This window comes from Eutrema salsugineum, unplaced genomic scaffold (assembly GCF_000478725.1).
Source record: "Eutrema salsugineum unplaced genomic scaffold, Eutsalg1_0 scaffold_14, whole genome shotgun sequence".
NCBI classification, from domain to species: Eukaryota; Viridiplantae; Streptophyta; class Magnoliopsida; order Brassicales; family Brassicaceae; genus Eutrema; species Eutrema salsugineum.
This window is the reverse complement of record NW_006256877.1, coordinates 4,072,934-4,099,293: the sequence shown is the minus strand read 5'-3', so window position 1 is coordinate 4,099,293 and position 26,360 is coordinate 4,072,934. Positions and strand designations below refer to the sequence as shown.

General features: G+C 39.0%; 4 protein-coding genes across 4 annotated transcripts; 3 read left to right on the top strand and 1 right to left on the bottom strand.

The window, feature by feature from the left end:
• Positions 1–6,038: 6,038 nt before the first annotated feature.
• On the bottom strand, positions 6,039–7,265 carry LOC18022526 (putative NAC domain-containing protein 94). Its single transcript, XM_024158926.1, is given in 4 exon segments — positions 6,039–6,199; positions 6,202–6,466; positions 6,615–6,949; positions 7,036–7,265. Coding segments are annotated over 4 exon segments (960 nt in total). The 5' UTR covers positions 7,235–7,265.
• Positions 7,266–9,582: 2,317 nt separating this feature from the next.
• On the top strand, positions 9,583–11,369 carry LOC18022525 (39S ribosomal protein L41, mitochondrial). The gene is made up of 4 exons (XM_006405531.2): positions 9,583–9,721; positions 9,838–10,000; positions 10,811–10,875; positions 11,077–11,369. Exons 2-4 carry the CDS (start codon positions 9,856–9,858, stop codon positions 11,143–11,145), a joined length of 279 nt encoding a protein of 92 aa, XP_006405594.1. The 5' UTR covers positions 9,583–9,721; positions 9,838–9,855; the 3' UTR covers positions 11,146–11,369.
• A 211-nt stretch (positions 11,370–11,580) lies between these two features.
• On the top strand, positions 11,581–14,708 carry LOC18022524 (protease Do-like 8, chloroplastic). The gene is made up of 13 exons (XM_006405530.2): positions 11,581–11,768; positions 12,106–12,233; positions 12,541–12,626; positions 12,719–12,817; positions 12,905–12,971; positions 13,074–13,149; positions 13,241–13,307; positions 13,374–13,591; positions 13,691–13,758; positions 13,827–13,906; positions 13,997–14,083; positions 14,165–14,272; positions 14,404–14,708. The coding sequence occupies exons 1-13, from the start codon at positions 11,620–11,622 to the stop codon at positions 14,530–14,532; spliced, it is 1,362 nt and encodes a 453-aa protein (XP_006405593.1). The 5' UTR covers positions 11,581–11,619; the 3' UTR covers positions 14,533–14,708.
• A 504-nt stretch (positions 14,709–15,212) lies between these two features.
• On the top strand, positions 15,213–16,609 carry LOC112088372. The gene is made up of 4 exons (XM_024158635.1): positions 15,213–15,394; positions 15,532–15,790; positions 15,852–16,054; positions 16,162–16,609. The coding sequence occupies exons 1-4, from the start codon at positions 15,213–15,215 to the stop codon at positions 16,607–16,609; spliced, it is 1,092 nt and encodes a 363-aa protein (XP_024014403.1).
• Positions 16,610–26,360: the final 9,751 nt, after the last annotated feature.

The following is a 26,360-nucleotide window of genomic DNA, read 5'->3' as shown; positions in this document are numbered from 1 at the left end:
TCATCTGAACAAAGCAATCTTTGAAATATGATTTACATGGAAGAGTTTCTAAATAGTGTTAAGGACTTAAGGTATATGTATTGCTAAATTGCAATTTGTGGTTGAAAATTGGTATTTTTATATGGTGCTTATGAAAATCTAGTATAAGAGTGGTTTGTGTAATGAAACAAAGCTAATTATTACTCAGATGGCTAATCATATAATCGAGACAAAATTATAACAAGTCATAATCCTTTGCTTATATATTTGTGAAACAAGGTTTCCTTTCATTTTGAGACGGGAATAGTTTTCAATTATTATTATTTCAGCAATGACAAGAATAAGAGCTTGATTGGCAGTGCATGTTATAGAGCTGTAGCAGTAAGGAACAGAAGCAGTGACTTATTAAAGCTGGAAGCTATTAGATATTAATTTGATGAATATGATTGGTAAAGCTGTGAGCACTTAAATCTAAAATTACAAAAATAGACATAGTTATATACATGATTTCATCGTGTAATCTAATTGACAAAAAAAGTTCCATGACAAAAACAACTAAAAGAACGTGTAGTTTAAGTTAACAAACTTTGACCCAAAAAACCCAGCAAAATAACACAAGGCAATAACAAAAAGACGTATTCAACATAGATCTCACCATAAAGTAACATGTTTATGAGTAACTTTTTAGTTCTTAAAAAAATAACCATCCAAAACATAAGTAGAAGAACATTCAAAAAAAATAAAACAGCAACAAATTACTTGATTTAAGCAACCAATGAAAAACGTTCCAAATACTTTCCGCAATAGTATTTCGGATTCCTGACATATATGCATCTCCTGTGGGTTCATAACTGTTAGGATCTATAGAGGTTTAACTCACTCTCTCTCACTCTGTAACTCTCGTTTGTCACAGAAATAAAAGAAACAGAGCAACAAAAGAACGACACACAATTGTTTACCCGGTTCAATCTAATCGGTGTGATTAGACCTACGTCCGGGGCCAGATCAACTCTGACAATCCACTATCTGAGAACGATATTACAGCTCAAGAACTATGAGCAACGTACAAGTTTCAAGATGAACATAAACGAGTACACTTTCGGCCAAGAAAGAAGAAGAAGAGGAGAGTTTCCTTTTATACACTCTCAAAGTGAAAGCCTCTTAATCGCTTAGAGTCTTCAAACATCCAAATCCTCATTTCTTGGTAAACCTCTGCAAACCGCAGAACCAGCTTCAATCACCTCCGGTTCAACATCAAACCAATATCGGACCAGAAATTTGAATCAGAAGCATTCCTCAATAATCTCCACCTTGATTCAAGTTTCTCCTTCTCACTCTCAGTAGTGAACTGCCTTTACTTTGAGTTTAACCTCTGGCAACTGATGACATTCATCACTCAGCCGATCAACCTTAGAATATCTAAAGCTGACCTGAATTTAGCAAATGGGACAGACTTTGTTAGAATATCCGCAGGGTTCTTTGAAGTGTGGATCTTCAGAACCTCAACCTCTCCTGATTCCGACACGTCCCTGATGTAATTATACTTTACTGCTACATGCTTTGTCCTCTCATGATACATGTTGTTTTTCGACAAGCAAATAGCAGACTGTGAATCACACCAAATTACTTCCCTTTTCCGTTCGAATCCCATATCCTGCAGTAAGCCTTTTATCCAAATGGACTCTTTTGCAGCTTCATGAAGTGCAATGTATTCAGCTTCTGTCGTGGATAAAGCCACCACTGGTTGTGCACAATATGTGAGAACTTTTGTATCGTGTGCTCTTCCTGGAGTTCCAACATATGCATATATGAATTTCATATCCAAGTTGCAAATGGCCAGAACATTCATCGAGGTGAACTGCTGTCTGGCATTCCAATATCTCTCTTTTTGATCATTTCTAACTCGTACTGGCACATGTGTGCTGTCAAGAGCTCCAATGCAACCACTAAAGAAAGGCCAATATCTATTATCACTGACTAAACGATTATTAACCTGTATAAACTCTTCTGGCTGAGGCTTTAAAATATCCTTCGATAAAAGAAGGACAGCATCTAATACTTCCATAAATTTCCTGTGTACCTTTTCTTGGCTACGTTGGAAATTTTTTGCAATTTGTCGTTGTACTTCATCATGCCCAAGTGTCTCTAAAAACATTGCCACAGCCTCTTGTACGGTGCATTCACGTGACTCTTTAAGGTGATAATCATTCTTCAGAGTATCACATAACTTTATAAAGGTTTCTTGATTCATTCGCACGGTTTCATAGCATTCTCTACCAGAACCAGTAATCATTTGCATAGTATGACGGAATCCACGACCTCGATCTGTTCTCATCAATTGCCTATCACAATATGGATCTTGTCGTTCAGCTTCAACCATTAAGCGAACCACAGCAACCATATTTTGATGAAAAACCATTGCTACTTCCTATAATTAAAAAAAAAACGTATTAGATATATGAAGTTAGATGATCCTTTTGTCTAGAAACTTATGTTAAAAAAAGACAGCTAATTCATAATATAATAATAAAAAAAAATCTATTAAAGCAAAGGCAAACATAAGTGGAGTTCAATGAATGCCATAAACAACTGAAACTATCGTTCAAACTAAAAAACCCCAAACTAAAATCTATCATCAAAAACTATAGTAGCCTAGTTCGTCTTTCCTGTGATCCTTTCCAGATACTTAATCTCAGTAAAGTCATAAAAATCTGACGGCTATTCTCGTTTCCAGCTAGGTGATCAAGAGCACTCCAGTACAATTCGCCATCAAGATCTAGTGTAGACATCTTTAGCAACTCTTCGGTGCATATGGCGCTGCTAAATGGGTTAAAGGAATCAAATGATTTCCGACCTGCAGACCAAAACTTCTCTTGATTTTCTAAGGTAGTGGTGATACGATCCCAATGTTCGGGGTGAGGTCTTTTCCGTGAAGATCTTGATTTGGTAGGTCTCTCTTGAGACTTGCTAGAAACATGTGCTTTTTGTATCTTTTGATTGACTTCAGACGTACGGACGATGGGTGGTGACATCTCTTCAATTTCTTCTTCTTCAAGTTCTATATCTTGAGGCAATTGACTTGGTCCATTCTGGTGTTGCCATCCTTCACTTACCGATATTGTAACTTTGCTGTATAAATAATCAAGGAGTGGAATATCACGCAAAGGATATTGGCGAACTTTTGTGGCTTCTGGACAAGCCTGCAACAATAGTAGAAAATAAAATCCATTATGAATGAAATTATGTTTGTAAAAACTTTAAAAAACTGTATATTGTCATTTTCTTAGTGGAATTACCTTAATTAGTTGATCCCACCAGTCATTGCTCATGTCTAATTCTCCAAACTCATTGAATCCCAACCTCGTAGAGCTCTTTGTGACACGTCTATAAAGGTCGTACTGTTTTCTTATGCAATTGTCACTGCTTATGGACCCGAACTTGGGTGATATTTTTTTTTGACAAATAAGCCAACAGTCGTTGACCTCCAACCGACTTTTAAACTTTTTCCATTGAAAATCGATAGCAAACCGTTTTAGAAATCCAGCTCGTATGTTTTGTCTTCCCATTTCAGTAAAACATGTACCTCTCCAGTATCCTTTATCTTTCTCACCATTGGCTAACACTAGCATCTGATGACTCATTTCATGAGTCCAAATAAACCTTGGCTAAATCGACCCCAAAATAAAATAACGCCACTTAAAATTTCAAGCAATAGAATAAACAAACAAAAAGTCAACAGGTTACGTAATTCATACCTTGGTCGTTGGTTGCACATGTTGTTCTTCATTCGACATGTTTTTAAGCTGTTTATAAGATCATAAATAGTATTTATATTAGATATAAATATGAAACTAATCAAAAATTTAAAGGAATAAGAGAAATCCTGAAACTAAAAACAATCTGTGCTCTGTGACGTAAAATTTAACCAAGGATGAATCAAAAGTTTTTTCTACTAACCCAGCAATAAGAATAAACATGGTCGTATAAGAAATGAATCAAAAGTTTTTTTCTACTAACCGATGCTTCTTTGCTCTGCGACCTAAAATTTTAGGTTTAGGTTAAGATAAAACTATGTATTTATAGTTGATTCTTAATGGCATATGCAGATATTAATTAAAAAATTAAGGATAATACTGACTTTTTTAAATTTAAAAGGCTTTATGCTTTGAAAAAGCAAAGCATTGGGGTATCGAGCATTTAGAAGCTCAAAATGCTCTTCTTTCTGCTTTTGACTTAAATATGATTGGCAGTTTATAAAGCATTATGCTTATTAATATGCTCTGCCAATCAAGCCCTAAGAGTCAGGGAGGAACACTGACAAAAATGAGCCTATACCTATCAAAACTATTTTTTTTTAAATTGTCATTAACACATTGCTCTGTGAAAATCATCATCAATAATATTGTCTTGTTTTCTTCAGGAGTAGTCTGACAATGTGAAGACAGTCAAATACGACTCCAACATGAGACCTCACCTATATAATCTCATAATAAAGTAAGACCTCAAAATTTATATTGTAAAAAAAAAAGTGACACTTGTAGACAAACGTGACCTCAAATTTGTATGGTGAAAGTGGGTGAAGACTAAGCGCATCTCCATCGATCGGTTAGATCTTCAAAATAAGGTTTTCAAAATTAAAATATTAATATTTTAATATAATATAATTATTTGAATAAACTTTAGTTTTTGTTAAAAAACTAAATTAATAAAAAAACATAGATATATTTTGGGTATCTGAAAAGTATTTCATAATTTCTCAAATGAGAAACGGTTTTCTCTTTCTCATTCTTTTTTTATTTTTTATTTTTTTTATATAAAAATAAGATATTCGGTTTAGAATTCACTGATAAACGATGAGAATGCTCTAATATCCTAGTAGAAAACCATGATTCCTTTTGGATTTATGGTACAATTCAAATTGCATTACAAGGCTTATGGTTTATTGTTTCTGTTGAAGTGTAGATTTTGCAGTCATGAAAATACTTAAATTATAAACCATCAAACATTTATAATATAACACAAATTTGGAATATGAATATTGTCAAATCACATTGTGTAATGCCTATTGGAAACAATACATAGATCATGAGATTAGGTTGGGGTATATGATGCTTTCTAAGACAAATTCCCATTGTGTAATGCCTATTGGAAAGCTTATATAAACCATGAAATTAAATTAGGTGAATGATGCTTCCAAGCTAAATTTCTATTGTATATTGTCTATGGTAACAATACACCCGAAATGAGGCACAATTGGACTCAATAAATAAGTAGATATGGTTAGAATAAAGAATTCCACATCATTGCTCTGTATATGGTAGATATATGCAATCTATATCGTCATTTTCTATTTTCAAATAGCGTGCATATATTGTACAACATATTATTAATTGCTACATAAAGAAAAATTCAAAGCTTAAATAAGATATATTATATATACTTTTCAGTGAGCACTGATATGTTGTCCTTACATCACAAGAAATTGTGTCAATTTAGAACCTGATGTTGAAATAAGCGTTTTTATCGTTTTTACAATAAGTGAAATAAGTGAAATTAAACGAAAGATAATAAGCTCATAGGAATGAATTTCCTATTATTGTAGCACTTTATATCCAATGACATTTTGTAAAACTATATCTAAGAGAATCAAAATGAATAATTGACTATTAGGTTTATCAGTAGGTGGTTTAACGTCAGCAGCAGTCCAAATCTTATAGTAGTATAATTTAGCTCCACAAGATATTTTAGTGTTTTTTGTACTTTTTCATTTTAGTTTTTTTTACTTGGGTTATATCATAAACCCGCACATAATCTAGTTAAACATAAAAAAAGAAGAAGCAAAAGTCTTTAACAAAAGAAACAATAAATAAATAGAAGTTACATTGTCCGAGATTATGTAACTTCAAAAGGCAGAAAGCTAAACGAAACAAAACAAGTCTTAAAGTTATTTTTCTCTTTTTGGTCTCCAAAAAACCAAATATAAAGCAATATTGATAAGATAATTAGAATTAATACATATTAGCGATGTCCTACACTAATTCAAGTGTTAATAAGTACACTTAATTGTTAGTGGAATACGACGTCATCTCGAAACCAGACTCCACCATTGATCTTACATTCGGAAGCTCATTAGTCAATGCTCTGGCCAAGTTATTGAAGTAGTTACTCTCGTTGCTGCTCAGAAACAGAGCATCCCCTGTTCCGTTGTTTCTAGTTGTGTGTACGGAACTCCGAGCATCTGAGACGCGAAATAAGCAGTGACTGATTCGGTGAAGCTTGTGGGTTCATCGACTGGAGGAGAGCTAAGGTTTTGCCTTGTTGCTATGTGGCTGAGGACATCTGTTGAAGCTAAGAGATGTGCGGTTTGAGACTGTAAATTGTATTGGTTGGCCACAGGATTCGCCGGATAAAGCCAAGATTGTGGGATTGATCTTTGTGATGATACCGAGTTCGTCTTCTTGAATATTCTGCAAATCGCCCACGCATCCTACAAAAGAAATTCTCGTCTTAATTAAAAGCTAATTATACACCAAATTGATCTATATTAGATATCTGGTAACATAAACATAAACCCTGGTTTAAGGTTTGAACTTTTCCTGCGTGTCAAGCAAGTTAGGGCAAATACGATTACTTACGCTTGAAGGAATCTCTTTATTGTTGTTGTTATGGTGTTGCTTCTTGTTATTGTAGTGAGGATATGATGAGTTATGAGAGTCAGAAGGAGAAGGGAGACGGAATTCATGCATCATCCAATCGGTTTTGACTCCTTTAGCAGCTCGGCCACGGTAGAACACAAGTGACTTCTTTAACCCGATGCACCGGGTCGAGTCTGATGAGTATATAGGTCGGTCTGTTCCGGTTGCTTTCCAGAATCCACCTCCGGTTACTCGGTTAGGTCTCGTGCTGTTTCGGTATTTCCTGTCTCTTGGACAGTAAAAGTACCACTCTTTCTCCCCCATGGCCGCAAGCTCTTTTTAAACATTTGATTCAAGAAAATGCAAAATCAAAAATTGTTTTCCATAGATTTAAAGAAAATGAAAAATTTGTAGGGCTTACTTGGGAGGTCCCATGGATCGTATTTGTAAATGTCAACTTTCTTGATGAGTTCAAAGGGAAGAGATTTGTGTAGAACCTTCCGTTTCAGGTAGAAACTTACGAGTTCTTCATCTGTAGGATGAAACCTAAACCCTGGCAAAACTACGTCGTCGAACCTTTCTACGTTGTTACTCTCTTCATGATCCATAACTAAAACCATAAGAACTAATACTTGTGTGATTAAGAATTAAACTGACCAAAAGAGAATGAAGAGAAACGGAAAGATTTATAGAAATAGAGAGAGAGAGAGAGAGAGAGAGAGAGAGAGAGAGAGAGAGAGAGAGAGAGAGAGAGAGAGAGAGAGAGAGAGAGAGAGAGAGAGAGAGAGAGAGAGAGAGAGAGAGAGAGAGAATTTGGAGAAGAATGGAAGAAGTTTCTTAGAGAAGAAGAAATGTGTTCATGGGGAAACGATAATTGGACCGGAAAGTGATGCGTTGGTTTACGACCAATGTCTCTAGAAGATGTGGAGGGTTTTGCAAGAAAAATATGATGTATGTTTCTTGAACTTCGTTTTTCATGTTTATATATATTTTTACTTAAATTTGGGGAGTGATTCAAACTTCAAAGTTACCGTGGTCCGTGTACTTCTTGAAACGAAGACTACGAGTAGAAACTTTCGAAAAAAATCTACAAAGAGATGATAAATGATCATACTTTCAGCAGCATACTTTTAGTAATCAATAGGATAGAAACTTTTAGAGTAGAATCTTTTTCTACATCTTTAACTATAAGTCGATAAGTCTTCAAAAGATTGAAATTTGAAAGTTTTGGTGCGTAGCAAAGGTTTGAATCTCCTGTTAAAAAAATTCCAAGGTAAGTCAAATTAGGCATTGGTAAAATCGAATGCATTGCTTAAGCTTGCTATAAATGTCTCCAAGTCTGAGACACGTAAAACCATAATGTAGAAATGAAGATTTCGTGGTAAAAAAAATTAAAACAAAATGAAAAATAAAAACTAGAGATGAGAAAAGTCCAAAATAAAGGCATGGGTTTTTTAACCCACGCAACTCAAGTTTAGAAGTTTGGTCAATAGCTTTTAACCTAAGCTTTCTATTTCTCTTTATATGTGAAACATTAAATCTATCAACCATCATTTTGAAATATTTATTAATGCCGTGAAAGTCCAAGTGTATGCATAGTACAAAAAAAAATCTAATGGTTTAGGGTTGAATTTGTTTGTGCATTGTGCTCACTACAAATGTTAAACAAAAATATAATGGCTAATTAGGTTGAATTTGACTGTGCTTTGTGCATTGTGCTCACTACAAATGTTATACAAAAACATAATGGCTAATTCGGTTGAATTTGACTATGCTTTGTGCATTGTGCTCACTACAAATGTTTATCTCATGTAGTAATTTTTTTTTTTGGGTTAAAGAAACTATAACACAGTTAATTCTTTCATCATTGCTTCTGATTTCACAGTATTGCTTCATGCTGTTGTGACTTTTTTCCATTCTGGATTCCCTAATATGAAGGAAAATTCAGAAGACAATTATGTTAGGACTTTTACATTAGAAGTTGAGACGAAATCTAAGTAATTACTATATAAGGTAACTGGCCAATCGACTCATTACCTATTGATTTCGTCGTTAGAAACTTATCAAACTTAATAGAGCCATAGCTTGAGCTTGACCAAAGTAAGATATGTTTCTGATCCTAGTGTGGGATTTTGTTTGAGAAGAATAGGAAAAATGTACCAAATATGCTGAGGAATAACATTAATTATTCTAATAAAAAAACGTATAACTTTAATAAAAAAACGTATATATAACTATATATAAAAAATCACATAATAGAAAAAGAAAAAATTTCTTAGAAAGATATATATCCTATAAGCTATATGAAAGAATTCAAGAAAGCATTTGCAAGCAAAGTTGGAAAGTATGCGATATTTGCCAGATGTTGATAGATATCAACATGAAAGGTTGGGAATGTATATTATATCAAAGGAACTTTGGTTTGTGGAGAAAAAAACATTTGATGTAATTTGACTTGTCAAAATTTTGTTTTCGGACTCTGCAAGATTGACGTAGATACTTTGATTTTGAGGTAAGAGCTGCTTATAAAGACATAAGAAATTAGTCATTGGTTTCAATGCTTTTCTTGCCAGGCGAGGATAAACAAATTCAATTAGAATAAAGATCTATCCGATGTGGATAAAGTATTTTGTGCTCTACTTCATACTTCTTGTCAAAGTACTTCATACTTCTTGATAGTAAATTAGGATTGTGGTTGAAGTATTTGCGCCTTTGATGTAGAATCTATGAATTAGTTTAGGCTTTTTATTATACACAACTCATACTTTCTTGGGGGCTAATTCTAATATCATGGGATCTTAGGAAATACACATAAAAATTATAAATTTAGTTACAAAAAAATTGTAAATGCATGGAAACCGAAATTAATCTGTCCACAAATATTGTCAAAAAGAAAAAGAAAAAAAAATTAACTGTCCACAAATATAACACTAAAACGACATCGTTTCACCAAACGACTTCGTTTCACGTTGCCTTCAACCTCATTACCTCACTCACAGTCACACTTGTGTAATTAAAAATCCCTACTCAGGCGACCAATTTTCGCCTCTCTCGCTTTCTCCTATCATCGTGCTCTCTCTTACCTCTCTCGGAGATATTTTACTCAGGTATGCATCACTCTCTCTCTCTCTCCTTTACCTCTTTCTTCTTATCTCAGGCTTCCTTCATGGGGTAATTTCACAGATCGCTCGCTGTTCATTCACATTATATATTTCTTTCTCAGATTGATAGATTTGGAGGGATGACGCTAGGGTTGTTATTGGGGATCGGAAGAACATTCCGAAGAAAGAGAGCTTCTTCGCTCGATATTCTCTCCCCCAAACGAGCTCCCAGAGACTTCTACAAGGGCAAAAACTGCAAACCTACTGGTTTCCACACCAGAAAAGGTTTCTACTTCATCATCCAAACTCACAATTCAATTCATTTCTGGGTCAAATTGATAACTGGAAACAATTGGTGAACACTTGTTTTAGTAGTTGATGATTGAATGTTTTGTTCTTGCTGTTAAATGCCAAGTTGTTTTGAATTAGAGCTATTATCAGCTAGGCTTTAGCAATTTACAATGGCTTTAAGATAAACCAGATTCTTTAGATGGGAAAAAAGCTAACAACTTTATAACTCAGTTTTTGGCAAAGATGCAATTCTGTTATCAGCTAAGTTTCAGGAATTTACAATAGCTTTAAGATAACAAAATTCTTTAGGTAGGAAAGTTAACAACTTTATAACTCAGTTTTGGCAAAGATTGATCATCATAGAGTTGCACAATTCTGTTATCAGCTAAGTTTCAGGAGTTTACAATGGCTTCCAGATAACCAGATTCTTTAGGTTGAAAGCTTACAACTTTATAACTCAGTTTGGCAAAGATTGATCATCATAGAACTGCACCGTTCTATTATCAGTTAAGTTTCAGGAACCTACGCGTTTTAAGATACCGGATTCTTTAGGTAGTTGATAATCGAATCTTGTTCTTGGTAGTTGATAATTCTTGGTGGTGTTAATGTCAAGTTGTTTGAAATAGACATATACAACCTAAAGAGAGCTATTATCAGCTTTCAGGAATTAATCTACTTGTCTTTATGATAACTGATTCGTTGTGGAAAGCTAGCAACTTTGTAACTCAAATTTGGCAGAAGTTGATCATGAACTTCATTTTTATTAACCTTTCTCTTATGTTTGTGAAATTGTTTGGATTGCAGGAGGATATGTTGTGCAGCCAGATAAATTGCCAAACTACGTAATCCCTGATCTGACCGGCTTTAAGGTTTTTCAGAAACTCTTTTGTTCCTCTCTCCTATAATTTCTTTATGTAGCACAAGTGAAACATGAGAACCCCTCGAAAAATCTTCTTCTATTGGTCGAAGCTACGTTAGGAACCTGGAAATGGAATGCTTACTAAAATGCATTAAGTTTGTTGAGTGATTTAGCTTTGCTGATTGTAATATTTTTTAATATGATTTTACAGCTGAAACCATATGTATCTCAGTGCCCTGTACAAGTCCAAAAAACCGAGTCAGCTGAAGCTTCCAAGTGAAAAAAAAAAGTCAAGAAGAAATGCGTTTTTGAAGTCTTCATTAGCTTAAAGTAAGGACTGTGTTCTAAGAAATTCGTCTTCTATGATTCTTAATCATTTTGGTTGGGATAGTGAACAAGGTTCTCCATTTTTGTTGGGAATTGTCAATTCAATTTAAAGTTCCAAGATTTGTTAAGGTTTTTTTTTCCCAACAGAAGACTCAATATTGGACTACTCAGATAAACCAAACTCAGCTACAAAAACTAATTGAACGATTATATCGATCGTCAAACTATAAATAGCAGTTTAACGGATTATAACAATTCAAGATTAATGTGAAAATTGAGTCAGAAGACGACACTTCTTTAGTAGAGAGGGGCAATTACGATATTTTAACTAGCTCCTTCTTCCTCAGCTACAAAAAAAATCTGAGATTTTTTATCCTGGCTTTGTCAGATCGATTGGTCTCAGAATATCCTGAAATTTGTGGCAAAGATGCAGGTGGTTACGTCCTGCTCTTTGAAACCTATTCCGATCACATCACGCGAGAATGATTTTGTTGGTCGACGACAGCTTCTCTCCTCCGCATGTTCCAGAATTTCCCAAGGCGACGTCGTTCCAGAACGACCAGTTTCTTCAGTAAAGTAAGCATTTTGGTTCTGTTGCTCCTTGAAAAATCGTTACTTTTGATTTGGGTTCCTTAAAAGATTATGAATTTTCCCCATTTGCTTCTTCGACAGCCAATTGGGCTTGATATCTCTGCATTTTGGTTCTGTTGTCCCCTGAAAAAGTGTTCCTTTTGATTTGGGTTCTTTAAAAGATTATGAAATTTTGTTTCTCTAAGTTACTGAAAAAATGCTCAGTTTGAAACTTGGAACATCCATTCATTAGTGTGTTTCTTTCTACTGTGAAACTTGTTTACAGAGGATTTACTTGGTGATTTGATGTTCATGTAGCTTTTGGTTGTTTGTGTTTCGTTAGGATTGGTCGAGATTGGAAGTCGAATCTGCATGAGTTAGCCATGAAAAGTGTTCCTTCGACTACAAGGCGAATCTTGTTGACAAGTATATTCATGAATTTGTGCTATAATCCTTCAAGGTACTTATCAGGTCTGCACCTTGTTCAGCTATACGTCATTTTCTAAAGCTTTGTTTTTTTCAACAATTTGATGGATCAAAATCTGTAATGAGAAGCTGAATTGTTCTGATCATAGCATTTTAATTCTTAACTAGTATAGCTCTAATTAGTAAGAGTTTTGAACTACCAAACCATATCTCTAGATTTTGCTGATCTAGTAGAGAACATTCATGATCTGATCTGGTCTTTTCTTTCCTTCTGCTTATAATGAGATGGGTTTCATCGATTCGTAGTGATAATATAATTCGGTTAATGAGTATGTGGTGTGATGAACTGCAGCTCTAGCACTTGGCGATCCATCTGTTACTACACTTGAAGATGTTAGTCCATCTGTTTTTCCCGCTGGACCTCTTTTCCCTACTGAGGTTAGTTTCCTTGACGAGGATAAATGGTAATCGAAGTTTCAGGTTTTGATGGTTACACTAAGATTCATATGTATCTTTTCACTCTAATTCAGGGGAGAATTGTCCAACTATTTGAGAATAATACTTATTCCGTTGTCAACATATTTGATGTGACGTTACGGCCTCAGCTCAAAATGACGGGTGTAGTTGAAGTAATGTTCTCAATAGTAAAAACAAAGTCTCTTTTTTAAGTTGTTGTTGATTGTTTGACTTACAATTTCTCTGAAATTCAATTTTAGATACCTGAAGGGAATGGCTCTGGAGTAGTTTGGGATGAACAAGGATACATTGTGACCAATTATCACGGTAAGAACCATGACTGAGTCTGATTGTACAAATGCTTGAGATGAGCTTAAGTTGCAGACGAAGGATATTATTGTAATGTTAGTTGGATCTTCTGTTGAACAGTTATTGGCAATGCTCTTTCAAGAAATCCAAGCCCCGGGGATGTGGTTGGTCGTGTGAATATTCTGACATATGATGGGTGAGAGCTTTTCTACAACGGTGAATTATTTCAGCCGTTTATGGTCTCTCTAGTTGTGTCTCATGTCTGCTCGTTTGTGCAAATCTTGAAGGGTACAGAAGAATTTTGAAGGAAAACTTGTTGGTGCTGATCGTACTAAGGATCTTGCTGTCTTGAAGGTATAAATAAATACATGTTTGGTAATATTTTTCTACGGAATTCATAGAACACTACTGCTTATATAGGTTGAAGCACCTGAAGCTCTCCTGAAACCGATTAGAGTTGGACAATCAAACTCTCTCAAAGTTGGTCAGCAATGTTTAGCAATTGGAAACCCCTTTGGTTTTGACCACACACTTACGGTTGGTGTCATCAGCGGTCTTAACCGGGACATTTTTAGCCAAACTGGTGTTACAATTGGTGGTGGAATCCAAACCGATGCAGCCATTAACCCGGGAAATAGGTGTGTCTATGAACTCATACAAGAGGAGACGATATTTTCTTGTGAAAACATTTCTTGTGTGTGTTTGTTTAATGGATCTTTCTGTATTATATATTGCAGTGGAGGTCCTCTGCTCGATTCAAAAGGGAACTTAGTTGGGATCAACACGGCCATATTCACACAGACAGGTAAATTTTCAGTGACTCATTATCGAAAATGTCCATGTGAAAGTGAAACTCACTCTTGGCTTGAATAGGAACATCTGCTGGTGTGGGGTTTGCAATCCCGTCATCAACTGTAATGAAGATTGTTCCTCAACTAATCCAGTTCAGCAAAGTAAGCACACACAAAATCCATTGCTTTGTGTTCGTAATCCATCCTTTTATGGAATTTCTTTTGATGTTGTTACTAAATCCAACATGTCAGGTCCTTCGAGCTGGTATAAACATAGAATTAGCCCCGGATTCAGTAGCTAATCAACTCAATGTTCGTAATGGAGCTCTTGTACTTCAGGTATGTAAACAATTTCATACTCTTAAACCTCAGAAACCAAACAGTTCTTTCTTTTTCTGATAATGATGATTGTGAATGCAGGTACCGGGAAACAGTCTCGCAGAGAAAGCAGGATTGCTTCCGACATCTCGGGGTTTTGCTGGTAATATAGTACTCGGAGATATCATTGTTGCAGTTGATGACAAACCCGTAAGCTCCATGAACCTTTTACATAACAACAAGACAATTATTTTGAAGTTTATTTGTCCTTGAAACCTTCCTTTTTGTTTTTATCACATATCTATCTTAAGGATTTAACTAAGATTATGTGGTTTGATCAGGTGAGGAACAAAGCTGAGTTGATGAAGATATTGGATGAGTATAGTGTGGGTGATGAGGTGAAACTCAAGATCAAGAGAGGAAATGAGGATTTAGAGTTACAGATCTCATTGGAAGAGAAGAGCTCATGACAAATTTCACAACATTTGATCTCTCCCTCTTAAACCTCCTTGTTCTTTTGTTTTTATGTCTGAGAATAGCAATGTCACAATTACTTCTCATTCTCTGAATATAATGTATGTCAATGGAAAAAAATTCACTAAATTGTTCTTTCCTGTTTCAATATTCAAGAAAAATACTAAACAATGACTAAACAAATCTAACTTTCAAAAATATCCAAAAAAGTTCCTAGAATACCACAAAACAAAACAAATGTTCTCATGAGATTTATGTTATTTTCCATACCTAGAATTTCAGGAGGAATTCATAAACAATTAAACATAGATTTTGTGGTATTTTAAAACTTTCAGAAGGTAAAAAAATTAAAGGCATTTTGAAGTTCCTAAAAAAAATGTTTTAATAATTTTACTAACAAAATGATTATATCATCACAGGCTAAGAACTCTCCCTTTCGCTTAGGACTTTCTAAACCATTTAGAGTCTTTAGCATTTAGAAAAGTGGGGCTTTAGGCTGGATTTTTTTCCTATTGTTTTTCAAAATCGTGAGGAATAACATAAAAATGGTGAATCTTGTGAAAATCTTTCTGTTTTGCTAGGGGTTTTATTCAGTTTTGAGAGTGTGCTCACCATCTCAAACCTCAAGAACCCTATTTCAAACTTGCTTGTTCCAAAGTACTACGATACAGCTCTCATGGCGAATATTGACAAGGTGCTAATGTCGTTGTCCTTAGAGGAAGAGGAGGACGTCCCGTTTGTTCTGCCTAATCTACCTAAGTACTGCTCATGTGAGAAAAACATGATGAGTATCATGGGGAGGACTTTGAACTCGGAGTGTCCGAATATGGCTGATCTCATCTTGGATATGCCTCAGAAGTGGTAAATGTATGATCGAGTGAGAGGTGTAGCTCTCTCTAGTGAACGCTTTCAGTTCATCTTCAAGTATGAACATGATTTGGAGGAGGTTTTGAAGAAAAGGGTATGGACTTTCAATGAGTGGTCTATTGTGATAGATCGATGGGTGGAAAAGCCACCGGAGAACTACATGAAGTTTATGCCAGTGTGGATTCGGAATCGCAACATCCCGGTCAACTATTATACGGAAGCATCTATGATCTGGAGGACATCATCAGTAAGGTGGAGGAGATTGATTTTGATCCTGAGAAACCACAAAGCAGAGATTACGTGCGTGTCAAGGTTAACTTTGATGTATCAAAGCCTGTGAAGATCAAAGGTTGTGATTCTTCCCGATGGGGGAACCACTACGGTTTGGTACGGCTTTGAAAGGATACAGAAAAGATGCTATAATTGCCAACGCCTGACTCATGAGAAGGATAAATGCCCGTTGCTCATTAAGATGAGAAGAGACAAGGCAGAGGCTCGAAGAAAGAGTGTTATTGAGGACAAACAGAGTGTTGAGCCGATCCTGAAGGAAAGTGATCCAATCTTTGGCGTTTTGAGTGAGGATCAAGTTGGTGTGGATCCAAACTCGGGTCGTCTGAAGATTAATCCGGAAGTCCTTCAAGAAATGAGGCTGTATCTCCTTGCATCAGAAGGCACATAGAGGAAAGTGCGATGGAAAAAGTGTGGACTTCTATTCAAAGCTTAAATAATGACAGTCGCAATCAAAATTTGGTGTTAAGGCTTGAACATGCACTAGTGATATCTCGCAATGTTGACAAAGGAAAAGGTCCAGTGTACACAGTGGGATCGGAACAGAAAAGCAATGGAGAGTCGAAGGCAAATAAGACTGGAGAAAAGCTAATGGCGTCTGTAATAAATACTGGTATTGCGATGAGGAGAATCCCAAATGGTGAGACCACACTTTCGGAGAGAGCAGCAGAAAACTTTGAATCTGAGAACTCTGTTTTCAGGACTTGTTCAGTGGGTTTTGAAACTGGTTCTTCGGATGCAAGCTCATCTGGAGTGAGAACTAGGAAACCGACGGATAAAAGGAAGATCACTCCATCGATCGAACCACACGAATCAGAGGAACAAAAGCTAAAACCGATGGCACGCCAAGAAAGAGTGTGGGAGACACAATTGGAGTATCTCCGCAGAAAAGGAAGGCTGTTGAGGAAGAGGTGGTAGTGTCAAAAATTTCAAGGCGTAATGACACAGAGGTGGTCCTAACTGAGGGACTGCCGACTCCTTAATGAGCATTCTGAGCTGGAATTGTCAAGGCTTGGGACAGGCACAAGACTTGACAATTCCTCGCCTCAAGGAAATGGGTTAAAAACATTTCCCTAAGATTATGTTCCTAATGGAGACTAAGAAGTGTAGGAATGGAGTGGTGGATCTTCAAACTTGGTTAGGGTATGAAAGGGTTATCACGGTGGATCCTATTGGATGGAGTGGTGGTTTAGCTTTATTAACAAGGGAATAATGTGTCGGTAGATATGAAGTTTGCAGACAAACATATAATCGACTGTTTTGTACATTTTGGTTCATTTGAGTTCTATGTGTCTTTTGTTAATGGTGACCCTAAGGTGAAGGGGAGAGCACATGTTTGGGAAAAACTAATGCACATTGGAGTGCAGAGGAAGGAAGTGTGGCGTATGGTTGGAGACTTTAATGAGATCTTACATAATGGAGAAAAGCTTGGTGGTCCGAAGAGGAGTAATGGATCTTTCAAGGATTTTGCAGAGATGCTCAGAACTTGTGAGATGACCGAGTTGATAAGTAGTGGTGATGGTTTTACCTGGACTGGGATGAGACAAACTCACTGGATTCAAAGTAAGCTTGACAGGTATTTTGGGAATAAGGCTTAGAGACTATACTTTTCCCATGCTAACCAAGTATTTATGGAGAAGCTTGGTTCTGACCATAGCCATGTTCTGGTGAACCTGATGAACAGACAATCTGAAACTTGGAATCTTTCTGTTTTGACAAACGGTTTATTGGGAAGCCACGAGTTAAGGAGGCGATACGATCAGCTTGGCTTGGGAATCACCAATCTGTGCCTCTAAGCTTGGTGAATAGATCGGGGGCCTGCAGGAAGTCTCTCAGCAAATGGAAAAAGGAAAACAAGAGTAACGGAAGGAGCTGGAGATTGAGGAATCATCTATGCATCATTGGATGGAGTATTGCAGGAATCTAAAATATGAGATCGCCAAGGCATATCAAGAGGAGGAAAGTTTTTGGAAACAAAAGTGCAGAGATAAATAGATTCAGTTAGGAGACAAGAACACCAAGTTCTTCCATGCTTCGGTTAAAGCTCAAAAGATGAGAAACCAAATTGATTTCCTGGTCAACGATCAAGGAGGTAAAGCCACATTTTCAGGTTCATGGGGGCTGTAGCAGGCGCATATTTCCAATTCCTGTTCAAGACTTCGAGGGTTGAAAGCTGTGCGGATTTCTTCAATGGATTCACGAAAAAAGTATCAGATCAGATGAATAGATGCTTGATGAAAGAAGTTTCTGAAACAGAGATAAAGAAGGCTGTTTTCTCTATTAACCCTTCTAGTGCACCCGGGGTGGATGGTATGAATGGGTTATTTTTTCAACAATATTAGGATCTCCTTGGACCACAAGTTGTTGCAGAGGTGAGGAACTTCTTTGAAATAGGAGAATTTCCAAAAGAATGGAATATGCAAATATGCCTCATTCCAAAAGTCACTAAGCCGAGAAAGATGGTGGACCTGAGACTGATTAGTCTTTGTACAGTGGTGTACAAAATCATGTCCAAGGTCCTAGTTACGAGACTCCAACCCTGGTTAGAAGATATTGTCTCACCCATGCAGTCTGCATTTGTCTTTGACAGACTCATCTCAGACAACTTTGTGATCGCACATGAGATGGTTCATGCCCTCAGAATTCACCAACGGATCTCTGCAGAAGATATGGCAATCAAAACCGATATGTCAAAGGCATATGACCGGATTGAATAAGACTATATAAAATCTCTGCTCAATCCCTAGGATTCCATCCGAGATTTGTGCAATGGATCATGTTCTGTGTAACTTCAGTGACATATACGGTTCTAATTAATGGAGAGGCTCATGGTATGATTAAACCAGAACGAGACTTGAGGCAAGGAGATCCACTTTCTCCTTTCTTTTTTGACTTGTGCATGGAGGGATTCTCTCACTTGATGAATAAGGCAGCTGCTAATGGAAGTATATCTGGAATCCAATTCACCGCTGATGGACCTGCAGTGCATCACTTGTTCTTTGCAGATGATTTCCTTGTCTTATGTAAGGCGAATGATGCTCAATGTAACACCCTAAATGATGTGCTCAAGGACTACGAGAAATTCTCAGTTCAAATTATTAACTTCAACAAATCATCAATAACCTTTGGTGAGGCTATTGATGCTGGAGTCAAACAGAGGATAAGAAAAAAATTAGGGATACAATCGGAAGGGGGAGTAGGGAAGTCCTTGGATTACCGGAGTGTTTTAGTGGCTCTAAAGTTGAAATGCTGAGAAAAAAGCTTACATATCTAAGAGAAGATGAAATCGAGGTTTCATGGGTGGCACGGGAGGTTTTTATCCCAGGGTGGAAATGAGGTTTTGTTGAAGTCAGTAGCTATGTCTACGCCTGTTTATGTCATGTCAGTATTCAAACTTCCGAAGCGAACTTGTCAGAACCTAACAAGTGCTATGTCAAACTTCTGGTGGGATGTACAGGAGGACAAACGGAAAATTCATTGGATATCTTGGGAAATGATGTGCTTGGAAAAAAAGCTGGGGGAACTAGGTTTCAGGGACATTGAGCTGTTTAACCAGGCTTTATTGGTCAAAAAAGCATGGAGACTGGTTGCCCTTCCAGATAGTCTGTGTTCTCGAGTCATTAGAAGTCGATACTACCCAACATCAAGCTTCCTCTCTGCAACTATGGGAACTGGACCTTCATATGCCTGGCGGAACATCTTGCATGGAAGAGAAGTACTGCTTAAAAGTCTCAAAAAATCAGTGGGGTCGGGTGAAATGATTAGTGTATGGCTCGATAACTGGATCTTTGATGAGAATCCAAGGGCTCCTTATCAAAGAGCTCTGTTCTGGGATTTGAACCTCAAGGTGTGCAATCTGATTGACCCTCAAACAGGGACATGGAACCGTAGTAAGCTGGAAGAGGTGTTTATACCAGGTGACATCGAGATCATTATGAAGAACAAACCAGCTTTTGGACTATCAGATGGATATGAGTGGGCTTACAACAGTTGTGGGGAGTACTCAGTGAAATCAGGATATTGGTTAGGAAGACAAATGAACTCATCAGAAGTAAGGTCAGCTGCACTGATGCAACCATCATTAAACCCTCTTCGAAACAGAGTATGGTCTCTCAATACGACTCCAAAGATCAAACTCTTCCTGTGGAAAGCGTTAAATGATGCTCTATCAGAATCCGATGGTCTCAAAGCAAGGGGAATGAAGGTCGATGGTGTGTGTCAAATATGTGGAGGAGACGGCGAGTCAATAAACCATGTTCTGTTTGACTGCACCATTGCTTGTTAAGTGTGGGCTCAAACAAACTTTCCCTATCCACCAGAAGGATTTGACAAAAACTCGATCTATGTGAACATATCCTACTTGATGAGATGTGTACAAGAAGATATGATATCATAGGAGATTGGTAGAAGTTTTTTTTGGATCCTTTGGCAGATTTAAAAAAACAGGAATCAATTTAGATTCGAAGGAAAGGTGTTCACGTCGCTACAAACTGCAGAGAAGATTTGGGAAGACACAAACCAGTGGTTTTTACTACAAAATAGCACTAAATGGGAAGTTGAGGGTGCAGAGTTTGAACCAAGGCAACCACAAAATTGGCAACCTCCCGAGGCAGGGATATTAAAGTGTAATATTGGTGTGGCTTGGTCGAGAATGAAAGGAATAGGGGGTGCAGCATGGATCTTAAAAGACCAGAATGGAATAGTCCATGCTCACAGTCGCAGAGCTTTTAGTGGCATTGAAAACCTAAATGAGGCGAAAGCAAGGAGCCACCTTTGGGCAGTGGAAAGTATGTGCAATCATCACATTGACAAAATTGTTTTTGCTTCAGAGGCTTTGGAATTGGTTGGAGCTGTGAACCGACCGCAAGCTTGGCGTCCTTCCAAGTTCAATCTACAGAGCTCCTCCGTGCTCTCCAAGGCATTGAGGATTGGAGGTGGATGCTTGAAAGCCCTAAATCTAATAAACCGGTGGCATCAATGATCGCAAAAAGTGTGGTGGTTGAAGATATAATACAGTCCTATGTATTCGTGTGCATGCTTGTTCAGTTATTGGTCATCTTCTAAAGCTTTGTTTTTTTTCAAAAATTTGATGGATCAAAATCTGTAATGAGAAGCTTAATTTGTTCTGATCAGAGCATTTGAATTCCTAGCTAGTAGCTACTGATGTTCCACTATGAAGGCCACAAACCATATAGCTATAGGATTTGCAGATCTTGTAGAGAATAGTTTTTCATTTCTTCTGCTTATTAATTATGAGATGGGTTTCATTGATTCGTAGTGATATAATTCGGTTATTGAGTATGTTTTGTAATGAACTACAACACTAGTGTTTGAGAAGAATACCTATTCCGTTGTCAATATATTTGATGTTACATTACGGCCTCAGCTCAAAATGACAGATGTAGTTAAGGTAATGATCTCAATACCAAAAACAAAATAAATCTCTTTTTATGTTGTTATTGATTGTTTGATTTACAATTGCACTGAAATTCAATCGTAGATACTTGAAGGGAATGGCCCTGGAGTAGTTTGGGATGAACAGTGTTGTATTATATCCGCACACGAGGTCACTTTGGTAAATGTTTCTAAGTGGAGCTCGGAGATTCTTGTTTGAGTAGAGGTGAGATCGATATGAGGTTCTCGAGGTGATATTACGAGGTCAAGTAAACGAGGTAAGAGTTGAAGATTTAAGTGTAGAGTGTTTTTGTCTTTATTTCAGATTACGGACCCATAATAAATGAAGTTACAGGGCTATTTATAGTGCTTAAATTAGGTTACATCTCGGTCAGAGTAGCTTGGGCGGCCGGGCAGATAGACCTGACCGACCGTCTATCGGAGCGTCGTGCTGGCGAGCTGTCCCATCCGTGTCGAGGTGGCGAGCTGTCCCATCCGTGTCGAGGTGGCGAGCTGCTCCTTTGATACGAAAAGGTTGTCTCTTTGAACGACCTCGTTTTAATCTTCGCGTGTGGGCTTGTCGATCTTCGATCTTACTGGGCTTTTTATTTCGTCAGTGGGCCCGAACGACATTACAAAAAGGGGGCTGTGCTCAGCCCACCTACAACAATTGTCCCCCCCCAGTCCGTTGATGGAGATGTTACTTCGATATTCAACGCATCGAGCTGGGGAACTTTCATACCTTTGGACCTCGATATCGATGTGGAGTTTTTGGAGTCGAGGTGATACTTAGAGGGAATGAAGAGCCGCAAATAGCCGACGGTCGTCTTAGGCAGCGAGGAGTCGCGAATGGAAGCGTGATTCTTGGGAAGTGATGAATCGCAAAAAGCAACGGTCTTCTTGGGCGACGAAGAGTCGCGAGAAGTAACGGTCGTCTTGGGCATCGAAGAGTCGCGAGTGGAATCCGTCACTAAATAAAGTACTGGGAAGCGTCCGCATCATGATTACTTTCCTCGGTAACCGCTATTTTTTCTTCCTTATATATTCCATTCTTCCTATCTTCTTCTCATTTTTTTCTTCGTGCACAAAAGGTAATCTCGCTCTCCCTTTTCTCTAGAATTCCTTTCTCTCTCTAGAATTCGTCCGTTCGCCGTTTTATTTCCATCATTGTCCGACATCGAATAATGTCTTCGGGAGGTCAACGCATCGAGTCTAGCTTAGAGTCTGGCTCTAGGTCTGAACAAGAAGCCTCTGGGAGTTCTAGCTCCTCTCCTGAGGTATCTTCGAGGTACAATACCCAATCGGATCGAAGTGAGTCTTCATTGGTTGAATTGGCGGATCGAGTTCGTTCTGATGGGGCATCTCCGCGAGGTGAAACTGCGACGTCTCTTCAAATAGTTCCTTTCGAGGAAGATGGTCGCGACAGGAGGGCTGTTGAGCATGTCGAGGAAGAGGGTGAAGAAGAAGATGATCAGGGCGGGGAACAGGAACAAGACGAGGAGGCTAGACCTCGACGTAAAGGTTCCAAGCGCAAGGGAGCCATCAAGAATCGCTTAGAAAATATTCCGTCACAGATGACGGTTCAGCGCCTGGAGGAGTTTAGATCGCGATATGGTTTTCGAAGATCGGCCATGGCTAGCTCCAGAGGGCTGGGTCACGCTTTACGAGGCATGGTTCAGTCTTTGTCATCTCTGGTTCCCCCTTCCGAGGTTGTTGACGGACTACGTCGACCGGAGGGGTATTGCTTTCTCGCAAATCCTCCCTGCGGGAATTCGATTTATGGTCGCAGCTCTGCTATTCGGGAGCGAGGCTGGAGTCGACGTCGATTGGCGTTTCTTCGAGGAGATGACCAACGTCCAAAAGAACAACTCGATCCCGGGCACGTACACCATAAAAGCCAGGAAGGATTGTTCCCTGGTTTATCCTGTCAACAGAACACCGAGCTGGGAGGCATCGTTCTTCTATGCGAAGGTGGATGAGGCATTGGTCGTCGATACGACCAGGGTTTTTAGGAGCGAATGGAGCAGGAACATCGGTAGATTATCAGTTTGGTCTTATTTCGAGTTTCTCCTTGTCTTTTATTGATGTTTCTTTATCTTTCGCAGATCGAAACGTTCAGCTCGAAGCGTTCCCGGAAAACTATCACCAGAATCTTCAGAAGATCAGGGCTGTTGGGATACAACATTGGCCCGATATACACCGTCGAAGAATCGAGGCTGCCATCACTCGTATCACGAACGGTAAGTTCGATGTCGTCGATATTTCAAGTTGAGCTTTTATGTCGTCTAACATGTTTTTTTATTTCAGCTAGTTGGAGAAGGGAAAATTCTCTAAGGGAGAGAGCGATTGCGATGGCTCCTATCCAAGTCAACGCACCCAGCCTCGCTGCACGCTTGAAGGCCAAGAAAAGCGGGTGTAAGGATCGAGGTCCTTCTGCATCTCGGCCTGCACACACAGATCCAGTCCCAGCCCGAGAAGAGGTCGAGGTTGTTACTCAACGCGACGTAAATCTTGAGGTCGCAACAGAAGGTGGGGTCGAGGCTCAAAGTGCCGAAGACCAAGTGTCTACTCGACAAGTAGACGATGAGGCCGACGAAACCATGCAGTCGGCGAGGCGCGATGAGAAGAAACAAAAGAAGAGGAAGCGCGAGGAGAGGAAAAGGAAGGAGGAAGCCGAGGCTGCTCGCCTTGCCGAGAAGAAGAAGGTCGCCGAGGCTAAGGCGAAAGGTAAAAAGAAGAAATCTTCCGGGGACGGCGACGATGGCGGTCAAGTTGGAGCGGAGGCTGTGAGCAAGCGGCTTAGGGTTGATCCAGCTGGCGATGACAAAGCCAAGGAGATCGATTGGAGCTTCAAATTCGAATACCCCGAGTCGAGTGAACCGTTTGTCAACAACGTCGACAAATGTGCTGAGCTATTCGGGATGATAAGAGGCTCCACTTCCGAGGTTCCTCCCGATACTGATGGGGCTTTCAAGGATATGGCGAGCTTCGCCTTCAAGGTATGTTTGGAGTCTTCTATTTACGCTTTAATCATCTGTGAGCTCGACTGACATTTTTTTACCTTTATTTTCAGTTCATCGCGAGCTGTAATCGCGCGAGGGGGCAATACATGCGCTGGCTCTGGAATGGTGCAGCTCTGCTGAAGGATGCCCAGGCTGCTGGAGAAAAAGCGGTGAAGGAACGTGACACCGCTATCGAGCAGCAAAGGGTTGCCGAGGATAACTGGCAAACGATGAAAAGAAAGGCGGAGCAGCTCGATGCCGGGGTGAAGGAGCTGACAGACAAGATCGAGGCGATGAAGCAGGAGAATCTGGACTTAGTCAACAATCTTCAAATTGTTAATGAGGCTAAGATTCAGGTCGAGAAGTCGATCGCCACCGAGGTCACCCGAGCACAGCGACAGGCTGATGAGAGGATCGAGGTGGAGACAACCCGAATTTGGGCGGATGCTGAGGCGAAGTATTCAGGTCGCATCGATCGGTTGAGGATTCGAGTTGCTCAACAAGAGGCGATCGAGAAGGTTAAGCTCGATCTGGTTCAGGCTCGAGGTACGCTGGAATGCCTTGATCTCTTGAAGGAGCAAGAGATGTCTGAAGCAGAGTTGAGAGCCGAGCTGGAATCGTCGAAGCGCGACTGCGAACAGAAGCTCGATAACCTCAGCTTCACAGATCTCGAAGAAGGTGACTTGCCTCCGCCTTACCCTGAAACTCCGGATGGCGGTTCGGATGGAGATAATGCCGAGGATAGAGAGAACCACGAGGGCGGCAATGAGCCCGAAGAATAGATCCCTCGTTCGTAATGACCCGACCTATCTTTATTAATGAATGCTTTTTTTTTTTAAGTATCAGCTCGCGACTTGAGTTATAAAGCGTAAATAAATACGAGGTATACTTAAGAAAAACGAAACGAAGTATTAGCTCGCAATGTAAATGACAATAGATTCGAGATGATATGCTTGATACGAGGTGAAAATTGGTTCGAATAGATTGGAACGAAGCGAGAACTTACTTATTGGAACCATACTTACGAGTGATAGGCACAAGACTTGACCTAAGAATATAATGGACGCGAGGTACGAGATGCGAGATAAAACTTAGTAAAATAATAGGTGCGAGGTAATAGGTGCGAGGTGGTACTCGGCTTAAGGGGACAATAGGTGCGAGGTATGACTCGGCTTATCCTGTTTTATTTCATTAATCGTGTCCGAATAGTGAGAATGATCTCGACGTAGTTATTCGGGTGATTTAAAAAAAGATGCGGGACTGGTCCCGGCTTATTCTCTCACAATCGTAAGGTTTTTGTTCCTTAGGATTGATTAAGAGTTTGCATTGTAGGGAAATGCGTATTAGAGGATCGAACATCTAGCTAGGATGTCGATGTGAAAGATGTCGAAGTGAAATATGTCGTAGTAAAAGTTGTCGAAGTAAAAGTTTGTATAAATAAAATTTTATTAACAGCTGTACCTCGTAAGAGGTTGCCTACGTAACCAACAAACTAGGATCAAACCGATCGTAGTTCACATTCGAGATATAGCTCGACCGAGTATAGCTCGGTGAGCGTCCTGTTTTTTTTTTTTTTTTTTTTTTTTTTTAGTAGTAGTACCGCTTGATGTTCATCGAGTTCCAGGATCGAGGTAGCATTTCGCCGTCCATCGTCATCAGCTCGTAAACGCCGGGTTTTACAACGTTGGTGATTTGGTAGGGGCCTTCCCACTTTGCGCCTAGTTTTCCGGCACGGTATTCTTCGGTATTCTCGAACACCTTTCGAAGGACGAGGTCACCGGCTTCGAAGTGCCTTCCTTTCACGCGTTTGTTGTAGTATCGTGAGATTTGCTGCTGATAATTTTGCATACGTACCAGGGCGTGATCCCGCTCCTCTTCGAGCATATCGAGGCTATCCCGCATCATTCTTCCGTTCTTTTTTGTGTCTTGTGTCAACATCGTTCTGCGTATGGTTGGTAGACCGACCTCGGCAGGAGCCAAAGCTTCCATGCCATGTGACAGCGAGAAAGGAGTTTTATTCGTCGATCTTCGCGGTGTAGTTCGATGTGACCATAAAACTCCGTCTAACTCGTCTGCCCATAAGCCTTTCTTATCCTCGAGTCTCTTTTTGATGCTATCGAGGATAGTCTTGTTGGTCGCCTCGGCTTGTCCGTTTCCCTGCGGGTATCGCGGTGTTGATTTGCTAAGTCGTATCTTCCACTTGGCACAGAAGTCTTCGAATACATCGGAGATGAACTGGGGACCATTATCGGTGACGATCTCGTAGGGCAGTC